The sequence below is a fragment of the Embiotoca jacksoni genome, unplaced genomic scaffold, assembly GCF_022577435.1.
Source record: "Embiotoca jacksoni isolate LCO1_2020_lvr unplaced genomic scaffold, fEmbJac1.0.p SCAF_17, whole genome shotgun sequence".
Lineage (NCBI taxonomy): Eukaryota > Metazoa > Chordata > Actinopteri > Embiotocidae > Embiotoca > Embiotoca jacksoni.
The window spans coordinates 2,211,997-2,238,888 of NW_027185307.1; the positions used below are offsets into that span (position 1 = coordinate 2,211,997).

Sequence of the window (26,892 nt, forward strand, 5' to 3'; positions counted from 1 at the left end):
CAAAAGCAACAGTGCATCACACACAGTGGCTTAGAGGAGCTACTGCACAGACTGAATACATGACCACAGGAGAAAAGAGAGAGCTAGTTTCATTCAACTCATGAGTCCACATACTTAGAGCTGTCCGCTTGCTATTGCGTCACCCAGAACTCATGTTGATACCAAGTGTGAACAGCCTCATTGGGGTTTAATGAATCTGATTGTTGGAGGAAATATAACCATACAGTGCCTCTAACAAAGCTACCGAGACTAAAGTAAGCTGGACTCATTCAGACAGCAAAATGGCATGAAAAATACAAGATCCATGTCTGACCGCGAAGAAACAAAACGGTGTCACAAATCCAAGATATTGAGGCGTTACAAAAGACAACAAATAGCTCTAAGTTTGTTTTAAGCACCTTAAAGCACTTTGGGTAAACTTAAGCTGAGTCTGCAGGCTTTGAGGTGGTTTTCAGTAAAATTCTGTCCAAAACTAAATGAAATACCACATTTGGATTTGTCCTTTATTTTCATTTTGTGTTTCAGCATTTCTTTCATATTTTTTGGGGGGGAAATTCCCAATAAAACAGTAATGATTAAATACGTTAAGCAATTAACTACTTTTATTGTGAAAATATTAAATTTCACAATAAAAGTAGAATCAGCTGACAGTTTGACAACCTGCATGCAGAGTTTATGAATTGGTTGCACACGTGTTTTTTCCTCTCACTTCACCTCCAGTAACACATGAAGTCAACTAAAAAAGTTCTACTACTGAGAACACACGAGAACCGACAAACGGAAGTTCAATCATACGCACAGAAACTTGTAGTCTGGATAATAATTAAGCAAATTCTTTGTGTTCAGTCAAATTGAACACACTTTATTGCTTTTTCATCTTTAGCTATGAAGCTTCTGTAACCTGTCATTTAATTAAACTCCTGCACAGCTGCAGTAAAAACACAGGTCACGTTAACATACATTAAATTACTGAAAACCTTCAGAAACCTTCTGAACTGTGTTTTCACTGCATGTTTGATATTAAACGATGGCAGATGGCAGAAGTTTAAACACAAATGTATTTTCACACTGTGGTCAGTCCACGTGTGTGTGTGTGTGTGTGTGTGTGTGTGTGTGTGTGTGTGTGTATCCCCATTGCCTTCCCATTGGTCTCCGTTGTGTCCCAGTCGGTGGTGAGGCTGGCCACGGTTTATGAAGGCTGCCCTGACACTCCCAGCGCTCCCTCTGCCAACCAGGAGGAGGGCTGTCAGGACTCCTCTCTGCACCTTCCACAGCCACTCTGACATTCATCACTGGCCTCCAGCAGCAGCAGGAGAAAGGTAAGACCCTGTCATCACTGCCTTACTGTGTGTGCTGTTAGGTGGTAGGTTTCATGCAGGGGAAGTCAGATTGCTGTCTGTTCTTCAGGTCTTTTTCCTGTCAGGGAATTAAAGTGATATCTGCTCATGCTGGTTGCTGTTTCATTCAGCACTTCATCTGTGGTGTCCATATGGTTTCTATGCATGTAGCATCACTGTTTTTAGTCGTCTTTTCCAAACACAGTGTTTCCATGGCCGGCGTTTGTTCTGGCCACAAGTGACCGGCCGTTAGGACAATGAGAAGACAAGCTAAATATACAGTAGAACTGCATACATCCAGCTCTGTGATTATGGGTCAGCGAGGTCCTCTGCTTTAGTGAAGGCACCAGTCTCTGTCTGTGTCTCTTGGCATTTCAAACTTGTGTTGTTAGTTTAGTCCGTCGCCTGAAATAACTTCTAATTACTGTACATACAACTACAGAACGAATTGGAAGCAGTGCAGAAGGTGTGTGGGACGGTTTTCAGTGGGTGTAGTTTCATCACATAAAGATCACTTCACTGCTGAATGTCAGGAAAGTACAGTCTTCAGCAGAAGTTACCAATTATCTTTCATCAAGAGGTGACAGCTAAAGTACTTTGGTCATCTTGCCGTTGTAGGTTTAAAAGAGAAGTTGAATTCAGAAGCAATAAAACATATTGTAGTGTGACTCGATGGAGAAATCTGTTCTCCAGCAGAAAGGAGCTGTTTCCAGCTGTTTTGGAGATCCTACAGATGTCTACTGTGTCTGCAGAACTTCACCTGTGCTCGCTGTGGCAGGTCGAGCAAGTCGGCAGATACGTTGGCTTCAAATGTTGGTTGACAGACAGGAGACATCTGGGAGACCTAAAAAATACCTGGGTGCTGGATGACACAAAATACATTTGATTTTCTTGTAATATTTGCACAGAAAACATTTAGAATACAGAGTGCTGAGGTCACAAATGTTTTTGCGACTTTATATGAAAGAAGAAATACAATATGGAGCCGGCAGCAGGGCGTTAAGTTTCAGCACTGAAAACAAAACCTGAACTGAAAGAGGAAACATTGGCACTGAAAATGAATTAAAACGAAAAGAAAATGTTTTCATTCAAAATTATAACGTGATTTAACATTATTGTTCTTTGTTAGACCATCAACTTGTAATGTTATTATGTAATATCCTTTTATATCTATAATTTAAAAATCCTTCTTGTGTGTTTAGCAATCACAATCTATAGATTTTCTCCTCAGAGTCACCGTCCTGGTTCCATTAACACACCATGACTGGAGTCCATTTAAATGCAGCATTTATTTTAACATAATTACCAGATGATTGGCAAAAGTAAATGCACATTAGAGCACATTTGCATCCAGTGCTGTTATGTGAATATTTAGAGTGTTTCTTTCTGCAGAAGAAGACAGTGCAGTTCGGTAATAAAATAAAAGACAAATACTGCATTCAGTTGTTCATTTGAGCATCTTTATCTATTTATAGGTCACATTCTTCATGTACTTCATGTTTTTTTTTTCTCGTTACCACTTAGTCCCATTTTGTTTTTGTGAGTTGAAATTATTTTTATTCATCTACCAGACAGGAATTTAGGTCATTTCATCTCACTACAATATAAAAATCAGCATCACAGAAAACCTCATGTGGATTTGTATTTATTTTTCTCAGTTTTATTGGCAGTGCACGATAATTAACTGAAGCCCACACAAGCTATGATTTCTACTGACCAAAAATCCTGTGATGGATTACTCACTTGTTAATTTAAAGTCCATGTAAATTCATTTAATATGAAACTAAGTGCACCGAATACAAAGAAATGACTGAAGAGTTTTAAAACCGCTTATAAAATCTCAATTTAAACAACATGCTTTGGACAACAGTCAGTAGTTATGTGAAACATACTGTATTTTTTTTCCTTTTTTAAAAATTATTTCACTTTATTAATCCCCGAGGGGAAATGTCTTCACTACAACAGGGGGGCTCTCAGGGGGGAGCTGCTGCAGCAGGCTGCCACTAGGGCGGCGCCAGGTAACCTGACCTGAGGTGCATGTTTTTGGATGATGGGAGGAAGCCGGAGAACCCGGAGAGAACCCACGCAAGCACAGTACTGTATGCAGATTACAGGCAACAAGACTCAATAACATCTTTAAATGATACTATTTAATGTAATTAAACAAACTGAGTAGTGAAGTCATTTGGGACCCGACATCTCATATTAATAATGTTCTCATGCATCAGTTAGAAATGTAGTGGATGTGAACATGGCAGCAGTGAACTGCTCCAGACTGAACAGCAACATCTGCACACCAGGAATGCTGTGTGATGCTGAGGCCAGCGGAGGCTGATGTGGTTGCCGTGCTGCACTTCTGGTTTGCCAAATGTAGAGTGAGGTTTGGGAGGATTTCAGGTCCGGTGGCCACCTGTGCACACGCATGGCTGTAATGACTGACGCGCTTTAACATGGAAGAGCATTTGAGAGGTTCTTTGTTGGCATGTTGTGTTATTCACAGTTCCTGTGTTATAAAGTCTCCTCTGTTTTTCCTTTCTTAAGGTTCCTCCTTCCTGTTTGTGTTCATTTTGACCTTTTATATTTGCATTTCTCCTGCTTATTCAACATCCAACAATTCTGCACATATCATATGAATGTTAGAGGATGTGATGGGGACATGACATACAGTGGGTACGGAAAGTATTCAGATCCCTTTAAATTTTTCACTCTTTGTTTCATTGCAGCCATTTGCTAAAATCAAAAAAGTTCATTTTATTTCTCATTAATGTACACTCAGCACCCCATCTTGACAGAAAAAAACAGAAATGTAGAAATTTGTGCAAATGTATTAAAAAAGAAAAACTGAAATATCACATGGTCATAAGTATTCAGACCCTTTGCTCAGTATTGAGTAGAAGCACCCTTTTGAGCGAGTACAGCCATGAGTCTTCTTGGGAATGATACAACAAGCTTTTCACACCTGGATTTGGGGATCCTCTGCCATTCTTCCTTGCAGATCCTCTCCAGTTCCGCCAGGTTGGATGGTGAACGTTGGTGGACAGCCATTTTCAGGTCTCTCCAGAGATGCTCAATTGGGTTTAGGTCAGGGCTCTGGCTGGGCCAGTCAAGAATGGTCACAGAGTTGTTCCGAAGCCACTCCTTTGTTATTTTAGCTGTGTGCTTAGGGTCATTGTCTTGTTGGAAGGTGAACCTTCGGCCCAGTCTGAGGTCCAGAGCACTCTGGAAGAGGTTTTCTTCCAGGATATCTCTGTACTTGGCCGCATTCATCTTTCCTTCAATTGCAACCAGTCGTCCTGTCCCTGCAGCTGAAAAACACCCCCATAGCATGATGCTGCCACCACCATGTTTCACTGTTGGGATTGTATTGGGCAGGTGATGAGCAGTGCCTGGTTTTCTCCACACATACCGCTTAGAATTAACGCCAAAAAGTTCAATCTTGGTCTCATCAGACCAGAGAATCTTATTTCTCATAGTCTGGGAGTCCTTCATGTGTTTTTTGGCAAACTCTATGCGGGCTTTCATATGTCTTGCACTGAGGAGAGGCTTCCGTCGGGCCACTCTGCCATAAAGCCCCGACTGGTGGAGGGCTGCAGTGATAGTTGACTTTGTGGAACTTTCTCCCATCTCCCTACTGCATCTCTGGAGCTCAGCCACAGTGATCTTTGGGTTCTTCTTTACCTCTCTCACCAAGGCTCTTCTCCCACGATTGCTCAGTTTGGCTGGACGGCCAGGTCTAGGAAGAGTTCTGGTCGTCCCAAACTTCTTCCATTTAAGGATTATGGAGGCCACTGTGCTCTTAGGAACCTTGAGTGCTACAGAAATTATTTTATAACCTTGGCCAGATCTGTGCCTTGCCACAATTCTGTCTCTGAGCTCCTTGGACAGTTCCTTCGACCTCATGATTCTCATTTGCTCTGACATGCACTGTGAGCTGTAAGGTCTTATATAGACAGGTGTGTGCCTTTCCTAATCAAGTCCAATCAGTTTAATTAAACACAGCTGGACTCCAATGAAGGAGTAGAACCATCTCAAGGAGGATCAGAAGAAATGGACAGCATGTGAGTTAAATATGAGTGTCACAGCAAAGGGTCTGAATACTTATGACCATGTGATATTTCAGTTTTTCTTTTTTAATAAATTTGCACAAATTTCTACATTTCTGTTTTTTTCTGTCAAGATGGGGTGCTGAGTGTACATTAATGAGAAATAAAATGAACTTTTTTGATTTTAGCAAATGGCTGCAATGAAACAAAGAGTGAAAAATTTAAAGGGGTCTGAATACTTTCCGTACCCACTGTATATGTTTGTGTCATGCATTTCTATGAGGGAGGTTACTGTCTCTGTACACATATCCAATATATTTAATGTCCTCAGTGGAGCAGAAGCTTTCCTGGTTGTTGAAGTCACATGATTCATGTATTTGCGACTGTAAGTCTGTTTCTGCATTTTGACTTTTCTGCTCCAGCTAGTTGTTACAGGTGTTTCTAGCTGACCTTAAAAACAAGCACTATAAGTTTTCTGATCTGATGTCCTACTGACTGGAAAACGACTCGCACATTAAGGTAGTCGGCTGTTCCTGATCTGATATGTTCGTGGTTACGGCTGGGTTAGATTTCTATACAAACATGACTTATAGTGAGAAAGTGATTGTGATTATGGTTAAAAGAAACACAGACTGAAACAGAAAATAAACTGACTCCCGTTAGATGTGGGTTGTATTTCGGCATTTGGACACTTCCTCAGTTGGAACTCGCATTTCATGTGTTTTGTTTTTGCTGTTCAGACTTTAGGAAATCTATCTGGATACAATCTGATATGACAGAAATCAGATTTGGGCTCTCAGTCTGAACATGACAGAAGTGAGTCTGATGAGCAGCTGATCTGACTGCAGGGTGTTGAAAAGATGTTCAGGGGATGTGTTGTTGATTGAAATGAAAAAAATCTCATGTTGAGCAGAACCTGTAAAGTACAAACTCCGTGTGTCCGGCAGCTTCTTGAAGTGAGTGTCGCTTCGTAGTTCCACGCATTGTGAAATGTTCGTCTCACTTCCAACTCTTGTTCTAGCAGGACGAGCACAGGTGCAGCTTCTAACAGTGATCAGGGCTCCGTGCTGCTTACATGCCATCGCAGCAGAGCGCTATAGTTATGGCACTGAAGAAAAACCCAAAGAAAGTTGGACCGGTCAGAACATATTTGTGGGATAAAGTTGTTACGACTGCGTCCTGCTTTTATGTGAAAACCACAATTTATGGAGATTTGCTTTGCTCCCTTCTGTTGTTTTCCTCATTAAAGCAGCATGCGTCTCTTTTGCTAGCTGACTAAATTACAATAAAAGATTTTAATTTGTTTTCTGCCCTGCCAGTTATCTACACAGCAGTCCGAACAAGGCCAGAGCTGAGACAGCTTATGGTTGAAGTCACCATTTGGAAGATTAAGTAGCATTACTTGATTCATTTGATCTGTCTTTGTCCACATGTTGGTGTGAGTCAGTCCATAAATGAGATGAAGGCCTTTCAGACTCACACAGGTGTTGTAGCTCATCGAGGTGTGAACTGAAGGTAAAGTGTTTTTTCCAACTTGGCATATGTGGCTATTGTGGCTCTCTGGCTCTTGAGGAGTCTCTCAAACCAAAAGTAAACACCTGGAAGGGCCTCTGAGTTTTGCTCAGTGCGTTAGAGATGTCCATCAGGGACCTGATCCCCCTGCAGGAGTTCGTCCACCCCCCCGGCTGTGCGCTCATGTACGTGAGTCGCTGGACGTCTCTCTGCTGATCGGTGCTGAAGAGGTCGTAGCAAACATCAGCACTTCACACGTAAACAAACCGACATGCACAGATGATTCAATTCAATTCAAACTTTATTGTCAGAGGACGGTACAATAACATTTTTTTTCCTTGAGTCCTCCCAGCAACAACACATATAAACGCACCATAAGTACTAACAAGATATAAATAACAAGATCTGACAATGTGAGAAAACACGTGAGCAAAAGTGCCTAGATGTGCCATGTAAACATAACACACGTGTGCAAAGTCTGCAGAGTTATCATTCATGGTTCATCCATATCCATAAACATGTGTTGCTACATATGAATGAGCCTTAAGATCAGCTCGGACAGCAGGTGTCCCCGGATGGAGATCACTAATGCAGTTTAGCAAAATCCCTGAGTTGCAACGATACCGTGACCCACAGAGGCACAGACGTGGGTTATGTTATGTGGTCCGGTGAAACCGTCATTGTTTATTATTCTGAATGAACTTACTGAGAGAAACACAGCTTCAGTTTATCTGTCACAGCAGCCGATCATCCACTTTACAGAGATGAGAGGAGAAAACGTTCACTCTCCCCACGTGAAGAACCGTGGAGGCCTCTGCTGTCGGCCCGAGTACCATCTGGGACCCGTGTTATTGAACACAGATGGGTCTTGGAGAAAACACATTTAGCTCTTACAGCTGGTCCATTTCAAGCCCACTTGTTACCCGTGTTTCCCACATGTAGTTCACATGGTGTGCACATGTGCATTCAGTTTCTCTCTAAATCAGTTCATGTAACAGATGAATTCCTTATATGTTGGTAGTAATGTGAAAATAGCGCTGTTAGCGCTATCAGCTATATTATGTTGAGCAGGAGAATGTAAAGTGTGTTTATTTTGTTCCTTCACTGATCATTTTATCGTGACAACCAACGTGTTTGGACAAAGAAACAAAGAGGAAGCAGCTCAGTGCAGAATGGTTCTATAATATGAAGTCCCAGAGAGAACAAAGGTTCCAGGAGCTGGGAGGAGCCGGGAGCAGAAAGGTTGTGGGAGCAGTACTCTCTGCAGCTCCCCGGTCCTCCCTGTCTTCAAGGCCTCTGCCAGCACACAGCAGCTCTCTCTGCCGTGTTTAGATTTCTGTTTTCCCAGCACACTGGCTTGTTATTTTCTCCGGCCCTGCCTTGTGGTCGGTGGAACCATGTTTGTTCTGCACAGTCAACACAGGGAGAGCTTCGCAGAAAACACAGCGCCCGGCCGTCATGTGTCGCATGTCACGAAAAAATGGCATTAAAAAAACTCCCAAAAGCATTTGAAAGGGGAGAAGGGGAGGACGAAGACGACGGAGAGGACGGAGAGGACGGATGGGAGGGACAGAGATGTGGGGGTTTCACAAGGCAGACGAGCATCTATCTATCTATCTATCTATCTATCTATCTATCTATCTATCTATCTATCTATCTATCTATCTATCTATCTATCTATCTATCTATCTATCTATCTATCTATCTATCTAGTCAATTAAATTCAATTAAATTCAATTTTATTTATAAAGCGCCAAATCACAACACAGGTTATTTCATGGCACTTAACATATTAAAGTCCTTACAGCAAGACTTTACAATATTATACAGAGAAACCAACAATTCAACAATTCAACAATTCCCACATAAGCTAGTAGGAAAAAACTCCTCTTTAAGGGAGAAAAACCTCCAACAGAGGGAAGAAAAACTCCCTTTAACAGGAAGAAACCTCCGACAGAACCAGGATCAGAGGTGGAGAACATCTGTTAACAGAACCAGGATCAGAGGTGGGCGGAGCATCTGTTAACAGAACCAGGATCAGAGGTGGGCGGAGCTTCTGTTAACAGAACCAGGATCAGAGGTGGGCGGAGCATCTGTTAACAGAACCAGGATCAGAGGTGGAGAACATCTGTTAACAGAACCAGGATCAGAGGTGGGCGGAGCATCTGTTAACAGAACCAGGATCAGAGGTGGAGAACATCTGTTAACAGAACCAGGATCAGAGGTGGGCGGAGCATCTGTTAACAGAACCAGGATCAGAGGTGGAGAACATCTGCCTCGACCGGTTGGGGTGAGAGGAGAGCAGAGAGAGAAAAGGACAGCATAGAGATAGAAGAGAAGAACTGTTGGTGGAGACGACAAGCGCAGGACAGAGACATGCAGCTCCATGACGGGACATCGGCAAAAGAAAGAACAGAAACTACACGAGTGAAGGAACTGAATGGAGACAACAGATAATAAGAAGAAACTATGGGAGAGAAGAAGATGGTGAGGTTTGAGTCAGTTAAAGAGTAGGAGGAAAGAAAAGAAGCTCATCATGTAACGAGGTCCTCCAGCAGCCTCGGCCTATAACAGCATAACTAAGGGTTGGTTCAGGTCTACCTGAGCCAGCCCTAACTATAGGCTTTATCAAGAAGGAACGTTTTGAGTCTAATCTTAAAGCTAGAGAGGGTTTCTGCCCCTCCAACACAAACTGGGAGCTGGTTCCACAGGGGAGGAGCCTGAAAACTGAAGCTCCGCCTCCCATTCTACTTCTGGAAACTCTAGGAACCACAAGTAGACCAGCGTACTGAGAGAGAAGTGCTCTGCTGGGATTATATGGTTCTATAAGATCTCTAAGATATGATGGAGCCTGGTCATGTAGAGCTTTGTAAGTCATCAAGAGAATTTTAAATTCTATTCTTGATTTCACAGGAAGCCAATGAAGAGAAGATAAAACTGGAGAAATATGATCTCTCTTGTTAAATCCTGTCAGTACTCTTGCTGCAGCATTTTGGATCAGCTGCAAGGTTTTTAATGAGTAATTTGGACATCCTAACAACAAGGAATTACAATAATCTAGTCTAGAAGTAACAAACGCATGAATGAGTTTTTCTGCGTCACGCTGAGGAAGGATTTTCCTGATTTTATTAATATTACGTAGATGAAAGAAGGCAGTTCTGGAGATTTGCTTTATGTGGTGTCTAAAGGACAAATCCTCATCAAAGATGACTCCAAGGTTCCTCACAGTTTTGCTGGAGGCCAAGATAACGTCATCTAGAGTAACTAAGTGATTACAGAAAGAGTTTCTGAGGTGTTTAGGACCAAGTACAATAACTTCCGTTTTATCTGATATTTAGAAGCAGGAAGTTTTTGGTCATCCAGGCCTTTATGTCTTTTAGACAGGCTTCAAGTTTTACTAACGGATTAGTTTCATCTGGTTTTATAGAAAGATATAGCTGATCTATCCATCCGTCCATCCGTCCGTCCATCCATCCATCCATCCAGGATGGAGTCCCTGTAAAGTCCACACAGACATGCACTGAATGCAGAACCTGATGCTGCACTGACCTTTCAAACCTGATGTGAAGCTAAGCTAACCGAGGTTTAACTAGATTGTTGCTTTGCAGGACAATAAAACTTTTAAGGACTGTTACAGAAATGACCCGAGTACGTTGACAATAAGTAAGTCAAGAGAAATAATGTTGTTTAAGACGCTGACAGGCAATGATGGGTTCTGTGCTGCTCCACTCATATAGCGTCCAGGTCATGAAAATAATCCACCTGCAGAACCACGTCTGTGGGGATGTTACCAGCTGCTCCTTCCTTAAAATGACTGAATCTGTTTAATCCATCTTGCTGTTTCTCTCAAAGAATAACTTATTGAGAGCTGCCCAAAAACAGTGCGTTAGTCCACCAGAGCCACGGACAGGTGAACAGCTGACTCATGCAGCTCTCCAGAAGTTACAGTCATTTTAAGGAAGGAACAGCCGGTAACAGCCGACATCCCAAAATAGAGATTCTTAATAAAAAAAAGAACACAGCAGGCACAATGAGAGGACATCAATCTTAATGTTTAGTTGAAATTATTATTAAGGTTGTTGTGTTCTGTTCAGTTATTTGGACAATCTGTATTTTCACGTTTTAGTAACATTATTTTTGAAATTTCTGTGCCAATAAAATTAGAATTTGATTCAGAGGGAATTCTGTTTTATGTGTTTTAAGAGTTATGTTATCTGACGTGTACAATTCACTCAAATGCACATTAGACTGTAAGAAAGTCTGATTTTCACATCTTCAAAAGATGCTAAAGAGAATTAGAGCAAACCACCAGGTTACATGACTCTAGGTCAAACAGGAACGGGGGAATCATTAGACTTGTTAGACAACCAAATAATCATTTTGTTTTCATATCTTAAGTTGCTTGGATTTTATATAAGAAACCACTGCGACCAGGAACAAATAACCCCGCTGGGTAACTATGGGAGATGAAATTTTGCGTTATTTGCTTCTATTATCGCAACTCTCAATGAGTTATTGGGATATTTGACAGTAGTATGATACTTATACTGTGGATTTCTATCCACAGTAGAATAGCTACTGTGATTTTATACAGTAGTGTGTTTATTACTGTTATTTCTACAGTATCATGTTGATTACTGTGATTTGAACCCTCTTACACATTAAAATGATTCAGTAATTAATTGTTCATAATCGCAGTAAATTACTGTTTTTTACAGCCGTTTTTTTTACAGTGTGCTTAAGCTCTAGCATAGAAATGTGTGGACCTGAGGGAGCTTGAAACATACACAAGAAAAGTCAATGAGTCTTTATTGCAACATAATTCAACTACTAACTGAACAGTTGTTCTAACTGTCACCTTTCTGCGACGACGAGGTGTAAAACAAGTTCTGAGACTTTCACACAAAACAGTAATTTTTGTAAGTTGCCTGAGTTCCTTCACTTAAACATCATCAGCACCTGATTTCCACACAGTTTTGCAATTGCAATTTGTCCAGGCACCTGAAACATGAGCCGAGAGCACACCTCAAAGTTTGTATCCAATTTTTGCGAAACAGAAGGAAGTCACAGAGCCAAATCCAGTTGGATGTGTTGTTGTGGATGATGTGCTGTGGGATGGTGTTTTGTCATGGAGAACCGAAGCGCCATCACACCACAGTTCACGTGGTTTGCAGTGAACGTTTCCCCTCAGACGCCTCAGAAGGTCCCAGCACAACAGTCGGACACTGAGGGACGAATTCACGGCGCTCGACCTTCAAAGAAAACCCAGCTGGTGTCTCCCGACCTGACGCACCTTCTTCGGTCTTGGACAGTAAAGCTCCGCCCCTCTTGAAGCGTGATGTCACTCAGAACACCTCAGCCGGCTCTTTGCTTCACCGACGGAAACTGTTTGAAGCATTTCAAGGGTTTCTGTTGCTGTTTTCTGTGGTTTGACACAAAAGGTGATGCACATTATGACATCATAAATTCACACATACCAGTGGTCATATTAACTCAAGTGGTGTAACTAGGAATACTTCTCTCTGCTCCATGCACATTACCGTACTGTGCTACGTCCATGCGCCATGGAAACAGTCGTATAGCAGCGTTCTGCATCAACTACTCACTGAACACACTCTTACAGGTACAAGGTTTGGTTTAAGGCACTTTTAGATCAGATAGTTCCAGGAACTCAGGAGCCACAGAAAGTCCCTTTTCCTGTTTGTGTTTCCACTGCAGCTGAAGAAGTGTAAACAACAGGTGACTTGATAACAGTAAAACATGCCAGCAAAGTTTCAGATGTACTTTCAGAAAAGAAGAAACAACAACAAAGTGTTGGGGTCAGAGGCACTGTGTTGGTCTTTGTTTTCCATGCGGCACCACTCTCATATTTAAATGGATGTTGCAAAGCGGAAATGCAGAGTTGGAAAAGGAGTCTGAAAAAAAGAAGAAGCAATGACAGGTTGACTGACTTTCAGGCATTTATTTCAGCTTTAGGGTGCAACTGCATTGAATCAGAGAACAAATACAGGCGTTTCTCTTGTTTTTCATAATGGTTCAACTTGTTTGCTCATGCAAACATCTACAATGCAGTTTGGACTTTTTGGAGTCTCCAAAGTGGAAAGGGTTAATCCTGTGGGGAGCATGAATGTCCACATTATCCATAACGACTGTAATGTTTGAGTTTGATGTGTATATAATGCAACACTATGGAAACACGAAAGGACATTGTGCCTAATGTTGAAATAGCTGGAGAAAATGATACATACACTGTCTCCAATGAGCCACAACATTATGACCACTCACAGATGAAGCAGTTAGTGCTGACTCAGTCGTAGCAACAGTACATGAAGGTTGAGGGTATAATAAATAATATTTATACCCTTGTTGGTTTGGGGAGAAATGTGCAGGTGTAAATATCTGACTGACTTTGAAAGGGTCCAAATTATTGCCAGACACCCGAGTCACAGCTTTTCTAAAATGGCAAGCCTTGTAGGTGGGTCACAGTCATCAGTGGTGAATACCAGGTGGTCTAGGCTCATCAGCGTATACATGATTTAATGATAACCTGCCTTGTGGTTTTAACAAATTAACAACTGGCTGAACGAGTTTCCAACTGTGATTTAGGCCGGTTGATTGGACCGAGGTGGACCACTGTGGAACCATGTTGTTGTGGTCATTATGGAGCGCCGTGTTGTTACTCACCCCGCTGGAGGCAGCCGAGGAGGACGATGTCCGAGCAGGTAGTGATCACACCGCTACACCTGAGAACAAACAGGAAGAAAACTGCAGGATGAGAATTCATTTGGATACAAACAGAAAAACATCAGAGCACTGAAAACGGATCTGTTGAGTCAAAAGTGGGAGGAGAAATTTCAAACATTTTAGGTTTGTATCAATGTGTGTGTGTGTGTGTGTGTGTGTGTGTGTGTGCCTCGATACAGGCTGCAGCACAGCTGTAAATGACCTGGTGTATATTGTTGATGGCTCCTGGAGTGTCGGCTTCTCTGACTTCGACACGGCCAAACAATGGCTGATCAACATCACCAGCCAGTTTGACATCAGTTCCCACTACACACAGGTAACACCACCCACATTACACTTTATTTATTGAGCATAAGTCAAACCCCTGAGACTGTAATTTCCTTGTATGTTTAGCTGCAATTTTCCTTTAAACTGAGGGGCAATGTCATCAGATTCAGATTCAGATTGAACTCTATTGTCATTGCACAGAGTACAAGTACTAGGACAAGTATCATCACTGACATGTTATTATTTTCACTGTCAAATCAGCAACACTTTCTGTCTGAGAAAAGATATACGAGGGGGTAGACCAATAAGTTGAGAGACTACTGCTCATGCTCTTGAGCACAGCACCATGACATGCACGGAGCAGAAGGAAGATAAAACCCTGACGAGTAGCTAGTACAAATTTAGTTGCTTTATCATCATCATCGGTTCCTGAGATACACACGTTTTTGTGAGGAGTGGACCGAGTGCGTCTCAGGCTTATATCCTCCTCCTGCTCCACACAGCACCGTGATGTACACGAGCAGTAGACTCTGAACTTACTGATCAACCCTCGTATGATTCCAGATTTTTGGAACGTGCTAAAGAGCATCAGTAAATCAGCACTCCACCTGCGTTACTTTTGTTTGTGTCCTCTGCAGGTGGCTGTGATCCAGTACAGTGACACACCTCGACTGGAGATCCCTCTGGGGAAACACCAGGGCGGAGCAGATCTCATCCAGGCCATACGGAGCATCACCTACCTGGGAGGAAACACACAGGCACGGCACTGTGTTTTCTCCTTACAATATGACAATATATAACACTGTGTATGCCGTTATCATATCGTATGTTTACAGCTAACGGCAAAAGCACATCAATATATGAATGCATTTTTCATTCCCTCATTAGAATAGATTTAAAACATGAAACTATTGAGCTGCTCCTTGAAATATTTGATTTCTTCTTGTTGGCATTTGACTGAACCTCCAACCTGTTTCCTCTCCTCCTATGGCATTAATCAACAGAGCTGAGGTCGGCAGGTTCTTTTGGTATCAATGGGCAAAAATTCGACAATAACCTTTTAACATAATATTTCAAGTTGTCTGAGAGAACCCTGGACCCAGAACGCCTCACACCTGATAGCTACCTCTGTTGAACATTAAGAGCAGCAACGGTAAATCAAAGGATTCAGAACTGAATTATTGGAAATGAGATGAAAGAAGAAAAACAAATATTACACAATAAAAACAACAACATGTGGTGGTGTTGTTAGAGGGGAGCGATGGATTTTTATCTTGACTTCATTGTAAATGGTCAAAACTATCAACCAGTACAACAAATTAATACAGAATTCATAAACACAGTCGGTTCATAACCTGATGCTGCTCTACTGCCTCCTACTGGTTGGATGTGTCACCTGTGTGTATGAAACAAAAGGCAAAAACCAACAAAAAACTAGACTTTACTCCAAAACTTTTTTTTTTTTTTTTTTTTAAATGTGCTTTAAACATCTTCAATACTTTCAGTTCTTCATCCAAAAACAAGAAACTAATAAAGTGCAGCAGGCTGAGGTTGCTTTTGGAGGTCAAAGGTTGGCGGCACTCACTCGCCAAAGGTGCAACTGCAGCAGCACAACCACACAACAACATCACACACACACAAATGATTAACAAACACAGGCTGCACTAAAAGAGAGTTGAAAATCCATCCTTTGAGTTTACACTACAGCTGTATCCTGCTGCTGCGATTTATAAAAAGCTTTTTCAGATATTTATGTCATTTAACTTGCACATTGTGATGCAGCTGTCAGTGGCTGTCAGCTGGTGAACAGACCAGCTCACACACACTGCATCCTGCTTGTTTCTGTCCCTCCACCATCATCACTATTTCTCTGATTGCTTCCTGCAGACGGGCCGGGCCATCAAGTTTGCCGTGGACCACGTGTTCGCCTCCTCCCAGCGATCCAGCCTGGTCAAGAACCGCATCGCTGTGGTGGTCACGGACGGCAAGTCTCAGGACGATGTGGTAAATGGGACTTTTTAGAGCTTGAGTGAAACCGAGTTTATTAGCGCGGCCTTAAATAACAGAGGCGGTGTCAAGGGGCTTCAGAAACCATGGAAACACCATCTGGAAACATGTACTGTACAACTGTTGGCTGCATGAGCCCTCTGCAAAAGGCTGATTGTCACCACACATATCTTTGTTCTTCAGGTGGATGCCAGCATGGAGGCTCGAGCTCAGGGTGTTACCGTGTTCGCCGTAGGAGTCGGCAGTGAGATCACCACCTCAGAGCTGATATCCATCGCCAATAAACCGTCATCCACCTACGTCCTGTATGCTGAAGATTACACCACCATCGACCGAATCCGAGGCTCCATGGAGCAGAAGCTATGTGAAGGTCAGAAAAAAGACTTATCTGATTGTCTTGTCAATCAGCTGTTTTCTGCTGGCTACAGTATCACTGCTGCAAGGCATTAGTAGCACTGCTGACAGCTAGCAATTTGCTAACCTGTGCCACTGGTTTAATTCAAAATTATAGACAAAAGCCACATGAAAGGGGTCGTCGCTAATAATGAGCCCACCAAGCGAGAACCATCAGTGACGTCGCCCGTTGGTTTGTGAACGTTATGAATCCTCCAGTTCAGATTCTGTCCGTCACCATCTTTGCTAGTTCGGAGCTGTTTGGAGCAGGAAGTGACCATATTTGGACGATCTGGGGGAGGAGCCAGCGGTGGATCTGACCGATCTGATCAGAAACCTGACAATACTACGTCCCGCCCACCGGTAGCTGTAACCTGACTGCACCACAGGCCTGTCAATCAAACAGACACGCCCCCAAAAACAGGTCTTCTTGAATCTTCTTTTCTAATGAATGAGGGATTATTTTCAGATGGACCTCCAGAAAACTAATAAGAAGGAGTGACTTTAGCTAACAACACCGAGATAACTGATGGACACATTTTATTCACTTTGGATTTGATGAGAGAAGTTGAATGGGAGTCTATGGAGCTGGAGGCTTTTTGGAGCCGACCTCTAGTGGCACTCGCTGGTATTGCAGCTGAAGACACTTCTGGATCAGAACCATTTTTCAGAGCCGGAAGATACTGGACGTAACCCGACTTTTGTATACTATCAATGGTTCCCACACATAAAAATACACCATTTGCTCTGCTTTTTTTCCTTCACTGGTCTGACAATAGCTTGTCTACATTCTTCCATGAGGTACACTACAGGTAAGTGCAGTTGCTTATGTAGTGTGAATTTCAACAGGGTAATGTTGTCTCAAATCGTACTCAACTGTTGTGCACCTTCCGGAAATAGCGACTGCAACAGCTGGATGCATCACCAGCCTAAAAATCTGCCGGCTTTGTTTGGTTATTTTACAAAAAAAACCCTAAAAAAAACAAAACGCTTTTTTGTGCCATTTGTTTCATGCATATCTATATGGATATCATTGCTTTTATCTCCACTAACGGTGTAGGAGTAGAGACTCATTTCATAATCATAAATCAGGGCATACTGAACTTCTGAATTAGTCATTTTGATGAAAAGAGATGTGTTTTTGAAGTTTGAATAATGGAGGCACTTTAATATTTATATGTTGTAACAATGAATACAATATCTAAGGCCTTGGATAGATGCTTCTCAGGGAGTTCACTGTGGCACTTCAACGCTGAATTTGGCTTCATATTTAACCAAAAATAAATGCCTGCTATATATCTTATATCTCCAAGAATAAAATGCACCACCAAAAATTACAGCTAACCCAGAAACTAAATCATTTTTTTCATGTTCAGTTAGAGGACAGCTGTCTGAATAAATGGCCTCTTTTCTTTCTAGAGTCTGTTTGTCCCACACGGATCCCGGTGGCATCTCGTGATGAGAAAGGCTTTGAGATGATGTTGGGCATGAAGATTCAGACGAAGGCCAAGAAGATCCCCGGCTCGCTGGTCTCTGAGACCGCCTACACCCTGACGACCTCCACCGACATCACTGAGAACACCAGGTATTAAACCGGGTAAATCAGTGGGCTTCATTCAATCCTAGTTTAACAGCTATTTAACATTGTATGAACTATTTCACTTCATCTTGCTTCCAGGGACATTTTCCCAGAAGGCCTCCCTCCATCGTATGTGTTCGTAGCCACTCTGCGTCTGAAGGGAACCTCCAGCAAGGTGACCTTTGACCTTTGGAGAGTGCTGTCAAAGGATAAGGAGATCCAGGCTGCAGTGACGCTGAGTGGAAAAGACAAAACCGTCACTTTCACCACCACCAGCATGACAGAGCAGGAGCAGAGAGTCGTCCTGACGGCAGGCTTTCAGGTCGGTATGAATCCACAGCAGATCAATATGAGACGGCTTTCTCACTTGGCTGCTTGCCTTTTGGCTGAGCTTTGATTTCGGAGAAGTGAAAAATGTTCTTACAATATGGCCAAGTGTGAAAATGGCTGATATATGAGGAAACATTACTGCACCTTGGCCTCTGGACGAAGCTACAAAGACTCTCAAACTATTGGCTGTACTGCAGCAGTGAATGTCTGTCACTGACTGAATAAGTGATCGATGTTACACCATTGGTCAGTTGAATTGATGTGATTGACTGATAAAGGCCTCATTGGTCAGTTGATTACCATGACTTCCTGTATGTGTTTCAAATTAAATTGGCGTTTCATATGCGGTCCACTGTCATACGATGCTCTGACCTCATCTTGTTCAAATCGCTTTACTCAATCTTAACATTTCTGAGATGTTGAATCAAACCAGCACATCTTTATGTCAAATACATTTTATGAAAATAGAAGTAAATCAACTATTTTGCAGAAAGAGATTAGTGAGACTATGTTTAGTTTTATGTAATTTTGGATTGAGATTGGAGACTTTAGATTTCAAAATATTAATTTGATCTTTCTCTTCAAGTTCGGTTATATTTTACATTATAATTTTATTATTTGATTGTCTGGACATTTATGGGGAAGTTAAGATCCATTACATCATTGTCACAGGGGACGTAGCTCAATGGGAGAGCACATGCTTTGCATGTATGAGGTCCTGCGTTCAATCCCCAGCATCTCCACAGTTTATGTTTCCTGATTGTCAGCTAAAAGCTCTAAACGGAGTAATACATCTCTGTCTCTGTTACAAATCTTGCATGGCTGCAGAAGGACAGAAACAACCTCCTACTACAGATGATGATGTGGTGAAAGTGTGTTCACTGAAGAAAAACTTTACATTTGCTTGTGATGTTGATCTTTCATAGCAACATGGTTGCTTGTCTTTCATTAGCCTTCAGGTGTTTCTTCATTCAGTCCCACATCAAAGTACCGCTGCCTTTACCAACACATTTCACTGTTTCCAAGTGTTTTGTAAGCAGAAGTAAATACTGCTCTGAATACGAGATGATAAATTGTGCTTTAGACGCCTGAACGACAGAAGAACATTGTAGTTTGGACGGCACGGTGGTGCAGTGGTTAGCATTGTCGCCTCACAGCAAAAAGGTTCCGGGTTCGAATCCGGTCCTGGGCCTTTCTGTGCGGAGTTTGCATGTTCTCCCTGTGCTTTGCGTGGGTTCTCTCCAGGTTCTCCGGCTTCCTCCCATCATCCAAAAACATGCACCTCAGGTCAGGTTACCTGGCGCCGCGCTAGTGGCACCCTGCTGCAGCAGCTCCCCCCTGAGAGCCCCCCTGCTGTAGTGAAGACATTTCCCCTCGGGGATTAATAAAGTGAAATAAAATTTAAGTTGTCTTGGCTGAGTTGTTAAAGCGATGTATTAGAAACCATTCAAAACCAGAAACTACAGGCTGTCTGAGACTATAAAGGCAGTTCAAATACATCAAAATCATCTGTCTTGTAGATCAGATTTTGCTCTTATTTGTATTTGTTAAGGGTCACTGACAGAAAAAGCTGCATATCTGATGATCATTACTCGAGTGTTCGAAGTGCCAGAAGAGTAAAGGTTTTGTGGTATTAAGGTTAAAGAGTAAAACACATGAAAAAACTTTACATGAACAAGAACCTTCTCCATATTAAAGCTTTCATGTCATTGACTACAAACTACCATAAATACCATCATCACATCAGTGGTTAGTTCTCATTTGAGAAACGTGACTAAACACAAAGAAAACACTGTCTGAATGAAATATGTGTTATCTTACAGAGGACAAAAGAAAGGGACTAAAACCTTGAAAGTTCCTGAACTTTTCGAGAGTGAACTTCATTCAGAGCTTAGTTCCACCAGTGGAGTTCCTGAGTTCCTCAAAAGGTTCTTAGGGAAAATCCCTGCTGTGGAAATGCAGCTTCAGCTAACATGTTAACACACCACACTTATCAATAACTTTAGTTGAGACAACATACCAGTGAGGATCCATCTGCTCTGCCTTCTAGTGGTCAAAAATCTCATTTAATGCAATATTAACGATGTCTTCACAATGGTCGACACCCACGATTGATGTATTATGTATATGACTGGGAGTAAAACCTAAATATCACAACAGACTGTACTGGTGAGCAGAAAGAGTGCAGTGTGCTGTGCTACCATGAAAGGACACATTGTGTTATTACAGCGTCTTTTCCAATCTCAGGTTTCCCTTAATGTTAGCTGCTGGGAATGAGTTGCACCGGGATGACTTGCAGGGAAACTAGCAGTTATTTAAACTGTTCAGTTCAAGACGCTGCTGCACCAGTGGAGATGTAATGTGATGGGAGCCAGGAGGAGGCTCAAAGAAAATGTTTCCTGCTCTGAACCACTGTATTTCCCCCGTGGAAACTAGCTGGTGGATGTGTAGTAGTTGGAGCACATGCCTCTGTTTCCATGGCAGCACAAGCTAATAATCCTGCTGGAGTCACCTACTTGTTTTTTCCAAACGGCAACCACCAGCCCTCGACTTGAGTGCGGAGCTTTGAACAGGGTTGTAATTATGTTGAATTTGTGTTTGCACATGTTTGATTTGATTGGGTTTGATGTGGCACAAGGTGGGAGCTTGTGATTTGTCATTTGGAAATGACTGGTGAGGCTCAGAAACAATAGCAACTCTGTTTCTTTCTCCCTGTCTTTGGTTTGAAAAAAATTGTGATGGAAAAGAGAAGCAGTTCTTGGTCTTAATACCTCGTGGGTTAGAACTATTTGTGGAGCATTTAGGGAACACACATTTCTGGCCTTACTGACAAAATTAGATTAGATGAAACACAGACACACATACACACACACATACACACACACACACACACACACACACACACACACACACACACACACACACACACACACACACACAACACACACACACACACACACAACACACACACACACACACACACACATACACACGTACACACACACACACACACACACACACACACACACACACACACACACAGAGGCTGCCAACAGGAATGGAAGAGTGAAAGAAGATTTGACAAGTTAATAATTGTTTTCACATCCAACTTTACTCATGAATGGAAGCTTGAACAAAGATGTGCTTCAGCCTCTCAGCTCATGCAGCTTTAATTTTGAGGTCATTTTGAAAAAGGGAAAAGTAATCATCAAATTCATATTTTCTTCCTCAGACTCTGTACGATGGAAAATGGCATCAACTTAAACTGCTGGTGAGGCCGCGCCAGGTCACCAGTTTCCTTGATGATCAATTGATCCAGGAAGTCCTGCTGGACCCGATGGAGCCCATTTACATCAACGGGGAGACACAGGTGGCAAAGAGACAGAGAACGGACCTCACTGTACCGGTGAGTCACCGATCTAATCACCAAATAACACTGGAACTGAAAGGTCAGGCGATTTAAATGTAAAATAAAGACTTTTCCTTGTTTTTTTAAATGGATCTAAGTTCCTTTGAATACTGAGATATCTCTGACATGTTTCCCTGCTGAGTCGTTCTGTCGCCTCCTTTCAGGCTAATACGTTTTTGGCAGCTGGATTCAAAGAGCAGACGCTGAACTCCTTTCTATTGTGTGACTTAAATACAGGTCGGATGAGCACACAGTATCTCTCTGCTAAGAACAGAAGCCACAAAGTTTTTATAGCCAGTAGTAAAACTCTGAATGTAAACACCACTGCTTCTTCACATTTGGTTCAGTGCATTGACATACTGAACAAATGAAGGTCACACATTTCATTAGAGGGGCTACGAAGTAGAAAACTGATATCAAGAACTGTGTCTGCAAAATGTTCAGCAATACTGTCTTCAGTTGTGAAAACTACAGCACGAGTCAGCTGAACGGGATCAAACTGATGGACGCATCAACACAACTTTAATGTCGCATCCATTTTTTTAAAATCTAAATGAAGTGTTGAAATTCCAGAACAAAGCAATGTGTTAACGACCAAATAATTATAGTGTAATTAGTAAAATAGTCACTAAGATACTGGACAGGTTTATTTAGCAGATGTGATCTATGATGTTGAAATTCAGACTTGGTTTGGATTATTTAAAAATATTTTGTTTTATATGTTGACAAAGCCTCTAAGATATAAGCTGTTGTGTCTTTTTTATTGTTTCATGCATAAATGGGTTTGGTGCTTTTATTTTGACACCTGTAATGACGGAGGAAGCAGGAAGCAGGAAGTAGAACTGTAAACTGCAGGGAGCATCTGTGTGGCATCACATGTTTAATACAAAATAATCCTCCATGTGTAAACACAAATACAAACTTTGTTATTGCAGTTTTTAACACATATTGGTTCAGAATAATTACAGATATCACACCTGGTGGCAGTTAAACATCCACATGTGTCCGAATCAGGAAAACATCGTCAGTATTTCATTGTTTTAATGAAAGCACCTCGGAGATCACACCGTGCTTTATGTTTGTTTGACTCAGCTGGAGATTCAGAAGCTGCGTCTGTACTGTGATCCTCATCAGAGTGAGAGAGAAACAGCTTGTGAAATCTACTCTGTGGTAAGATCCTCATCACTTTCTACTTCAAATCTCTGTGACTTCATGTGTGATAGTAACCAGTATTTTATCTGTTGTCTTGTCTCTCTGGTGAAACACAGGATGATGACAGGGTAAGGCCCACTTCTGTCCTGTTTCTGACACATTTGAACTGGACTCTGCTAATAAAGGTAACGACACACAACACGGTCACCTGGTGTGTTTCCTTTGTTTCCTCAGTGTCCTCTGAACCGAACAGTGACCGACGAGGAAGACTGCAACTGTGTAGTCGGCCCGCCGGGGCAGCGTGGTCCACCAGGACGCATGGTAACACACACACACACACACACACACACACACACACACACACACACACACACACACACACACACACACACACACACTTCTTGTTTGTTTTTTTGCTCCAACAATCATCTGTTCCACCCTGTATGATTATATTGGAGGTTCCTACTCACACTGATCCTCAGTGGTATATGCTATATGCAAAGGGGAGGAGAGACCACAACATGCAATTAGAAACGAGGAAACGGCTGCTTTGTGTGTATTTGGTGCACGATACCAAAAACATACACATCAACCTCACTTCTGTCCTCTACTGATGATGATGTGTGTTTGGAACGACTCCCTTCTAATGACTCCTCGTAGTATCTGTTTACTCACTGAGATGTTGGATCTGCAAGGTCCCTTCTGAAAAAAGGTGTAGACAGCTGGTACTTGTTTTTGTGTTGTGTGCTTGGCTGTTTTCCTGCGTTCCCCACAACGTCCTGATAAGTTATTTAGACTTATGATAGTGTGAAAAAAGCTTTGCTCTATAAGGATAAATCTTCATTTAGTTTAACTGTCGTGTTGCTTCAGCAACACTTCTCAGACATGAAGTTGTCGTCTCTTTGGTTCTGGTTGTGTTATGTTACAGGTGGAAAGGTGTGCAAAAGATTGAAGTCACTATGTTGCTTTTGGAAAGTTTAACTTAACAATACAATGCACTGCTGCTGGACACGTTTGATGTCGGTAAACACGAGAGGAGTTTTAAAGTTCTTACATTTCCTTGAAGAATTCTGGAGATATTCCGAATGGGCAGAGTGGTAAATCAAAATGACCATCTATTGAGCCAAGCTAGTAGCATGGTTGACGAATGAATTTATTTATTTCAGCTTATGTATTTCAAATGAATGTCTAGCATTACATTAGGTTAATATCAAAAGAATCTTTCTGTCTGTGATGGAGTGTTTTGTTGCTTCAGGGTTTCCGAGGGGAGAAAGGAAGAGAAGGACCACCAGGACCTGATGGTAAGCCTGTAAGTGCTCAACAGTTTCTCTATCACTTTATTTTTTATGACTTTTCATAGTGTTGTCACCGCTCTTTAGGATGTATGCTGTCTGAACATGATGGGTTTGGTGTATATCGTTTCTGTTCTCAGGGTAAAGAAGGGAAACCTGGTGACTCCGGCCCTCCTGGATTACCAGGGATGAAGGTAAAAGGATAGAAGTGCATAATACTAATAACCTTTTCATGATCTCTTTTATTTTGTCGTGTTGTAAAGCCCTGCTTGTCCTCCTCTGACCCTGTGGAGTTCATGTACCTTTTTTCCCTTTACATACTTTCTTTAAAGCACTTTATCCATCACTCCAGTGGATCTCTTGCTATGCTGACGATATCCACCTTTATATTTTTATTCAATTTGGGAGCAAAATCATCTCAAGTACATAACTGACTGGGTTTATTATAACTTCATGCTGATCTTTACTACTTTAAGGCTCTGCATTCTTTCTTTAAATCAAGAATGTGGAGCACAGTTAGACTATATTTAAAATTCTTCTGCTTGACTACTATAAAAAACCCAAAGTGATCACATACCCAGATGGCGCTTCAGCATGCTGGAACAGTCTTCCACTTTCAGGCAAAAACAAGACAACTTCAGTTCCCATAATGCCTTGGTGGATGTAAACAGGAACGTTTCCACAGATTCACTGATTCTTTGTGAACTATATCTTGAGTCCTGTTGTTTTAAGCCAACATTTTCTTTGACAATCAGGCAAATTAGCAGCATTAAAAGCATGCTGAATAAACCTAAATGTGTAGAATGTCAGGCAAATCCTGAACAATAAGGACAGTTGTTTTTCTGATTATATCTAAATGCATTTCTGGATATTCATCCACACCTCTGAAATAATGACATCCTCAGAAAGTATGAATCATAATGAATCAAAAACTCTGTGAATCTGTGTGTTCAGATTGGACAGAATTATGACTCTGAAAAAAAAGGCTGCTTTAGTAAGAAATGTTCATAAAAATATCATGGATCTGCGTTACAAGCCACATAATGGGCCTATTAACCTGTTTCTGTTTTCCTCTGTGTCTTTGTTCTGCTGGGCAGGGTGAGGAGGGCTCGGCAGGACCGAGAGGTGAGCCGGGTCTTCGAGGTAGCCAAGTAAGTCTTTAAAGAAGCAGTTCATCGGTGTCGTGTCTTTTAATCTGCTGCCAGTACTGACAGTACTTCACTCTGATGACGCTGCCCAGGGAGACGGAGGGGAGCCAGGCTTACCGGGAGAACCGGGCCCCACAGGATCCAAGGTGAGACTGTGATACCTGCAGTCCTGCATTACCTATTACTGCTTCAAAATACAAGTCTACTGGTTCTCTGGTTAAAAGATTTGAAGACATGAAATCAAATACAACTGTGATACGTCTGAAGGAAAGCAACAAGCTGACATCTGATAGTATCTTGTCAGGATTCTTGCTGTCAGTTTGATTTGATGGAAAGTGTTTTGTAAATACACGGAGACCCTGAAATCTTGTATTACTTTATATTATTTACTAACATGCGGATAATTCACAGTGATCAGCAGGTTCTGATGGAATGATTTGTAGCTCTGTTGGTGAGAAACCTTCCAGGAAAATAAAGCTTTTTTTAAGTGAGTCTGGAGGTTTGTTTTAACAACATTTTCTCTGTCGACCAATAAATGGATTCAGAATTACTCTTTTATTTAACATTATGTATAATTCACTCACTGTTTTCCATCTTAAATGATCGAACTTGACTAATCGCATTGTTAAGCAGATTGGATTGATTCTAGCTGAGGATGTTTTATCCTGGATGTTTCATTGTTCATATGATGTGTCAATTAAATATGTTAAATACTGTATGTTAAATGTCACTGCAACATTTTAGCAGCTTTTCTTCATGTGTAGGGTCTTCTTGGTGAAAGAGGGGAGCCCGGACCTCAGGGAGGAGCCGGACCAACGGTAAGTTCCACTTCTGCTCAGCTGTCACATGTTTACATCGAACCAGCTTAACAAATGCTGCAGGATGTAAAAGCATTGAATTTCAGGGGTCAGTTCTTGACATTAAAAACACGATGCCAGATAAAATAACCTCACCATGAAGAGAATATAATTCAAATTTGATTAGAAGATTTGTGCAGAGAATATTATTCTGGATCTTCCTAGTTATGCTTTGTGTCCGTGTGTTTGAGGTTTACTTCTGTCACAGCCGTCGCTGCGTTTGACGGATAATTACTGTAATGGTGTTGGATTTGGCTGCTTCTGCTTCACTTGGCCTCTCAGAGTGTTTTTACTGTCCAACCAGGGGAAGCCGGGACTACCGGGGACCGGTGGACCGCTGGGACCTCCGGGACTGAAGGTCAGTGCTCACTGTAGCCTCTCGGAGATCAGGTGGGAGAAATATACAATATGTGGACAAGCAAACATCCCTCTCTGTTATTGTTGAACATCACATACCAAGACCTCCTTCATCCTGAGTGCTGCTGTAACAGCCTCCACTCCTCTGGCCTCAACATGCTCCCAGTCAGCCTCAGTAACGTTAGGGAGCTCCATCACTGATGGTGGCTGATCAGGTTTGCAGTTTGTGTCTTTGCTCATCCCAAAGGTGTTGGACTCTTTGGTGGGAATGAAAGAGGGACGAGTCCTCACCAAGATGATGCCACACAGGAAGCACTCTGGTGTCTGAGATTGTAATCCTAAAGATTGCTGTAGTGTTTTCAAGTCTTTGTTTATTCTCCCCATCAGCTATGAAATAACTTTACAGATGTTGGTGGTAGTTTGCTTGCAGCTAGTTTGTGTGACAGCTCAGACGCTGACTGATCT

The 26,892-nt window shown here is 42.0% G+C and overlaps 1 protein-coding gene across 1 annotated transcript in view; it reads left to right on the top strand.

Annotated features, from left to right (window-relative positions):
* The first annotated feature begins 13,535 nt into the window (after window positions 1–13,535).
* LOC138199582 (collagen alpha-1(XXI) chain) overlaps window positions 13,536–26,892 on the top strand; it is an 84,129-nt gene continuing 70,772 nt past the window's right edge. The window contains exons 1-17 of the mRNA XM_069151761.1: window positions 13,536–13,614; window positions 13,816–13,952; window positions 14,542–14,661; window positions 15,791–15,907; window positions 16,094–16,280; window positions 17,723–17,888; window positions 17,982–18,204; window positions 21,445–21,618; window positions 22,714–22,791; window positions 22,890–22,901; window positions 23,008–23,094; window positions 24,029–24,082; window positions 24,206–24,259; window positions 25,163–25,216; window positions 25,306–25,359; window positions 25,978–26,031; window positions 26,375–26,428. Coding sequence (XP_069007862.1) covers window positions 13,536–13,614; window positions 13,816–13,952; window positions 14,542–14,661; window positions 15,791–15,907; window positions 16,094–16,280; window positions 17,723–17,888; window positions 17,982–18,204; window positions 21,445–21,618; window positions 22,714–22,791; window positions 22,890–22,901; window positions 23,008–23,094; window positions 24,029–24,082; window positions 24,206–24,259; window positions 25,163–25,216; window positions 25,306–25,359; window positions 25,978–26,031; window positions 26,375–26,428 — 1,704 coding nt within the window. The remainder of the gene's footprint in view (window positions 13,615–13,815; window positions 13,953–14,541; window positions 14,662–15,790; window positions 15,908–16,093; window positions 16,281–17,722; window positions 17,889–17,981; window positions 18,205–21,444; window positions 21,619–22,713; window positions 22,792–22,889; window positions 22,902–23,007; window positions 23,095–24,028; window positions 24,083–24,205; window positions 24,260–25,162; window positions 25,217–25,305; window positions 25,360–25,977; window positions 26,032–26,374; window positions 26,429–26,892) is intronic.